At 43.8% G+C, this 306-nt stretch overlaps 1 protein-coding gene across 1 annotated transcript in view; it reads left to right on the top strand.

Moving 5' to 3' along the window:
- Positions 1 to 221: 221 nt before the first annotated feature.
- Positions 222 to 306, top strand: part of LOC138002554 (uncharacterized) — a 366-nt gene continuing 281 nt past the window's right edge. The window contains exon 1 of the mRNA XM_068848579.1: positions 222 to 306. This exon is cut by the window's right edge and continues 281 nt beyond it. Coding sequence (XP_068704680.1) covers positions 222 to 306 — 85 coding nt within the window.

Genomic DNA, 306 nt, shown 5'->3' with positions numbered 1-306 from the left:
GATTGAAAAAAAAACTGTTGTCTGTAGTTTTTGCCTGCGAAAAGTTTGATACATACCTGCACGGTGGAGACATTGTTCATGTTAGAACGGATCATCAATCTCTTGAAGCTATTTTCAAGAAGGACCTTGGCTCCGCTAGTCCTAAGCGTCTACAGAGGATGCTACTGCGTTTGCAGCGATAAGACCTCGATGTTAAGTATCAGAAAAGAAGTTTGATGGTTATGTCTGATCCCTTGTCCCGAGCCTACTTGGACGAACTTCCCACACGGACCGAGTACTACCATGAGCTTGAGAAGATAGTACTTG

The sequence above is a fragment of the Montipora foliosa genome, chromosome 5 (genome assembly GCF_036669935.1).
Source record: "Montipora foliosa isolate CH-2021 chromosome 5, ASM3666993v2, whole genome shotgun sequence".
Lineage (NCBI taxonomy): Eukaryota > Metazoa > Cnidaria > Anthozoa > Scleractinia > Acroporidae > Montipora > Montipora foliosa.
This window is presented reverse-complemented; position numbering and strand designations above follow the sequence as displayed.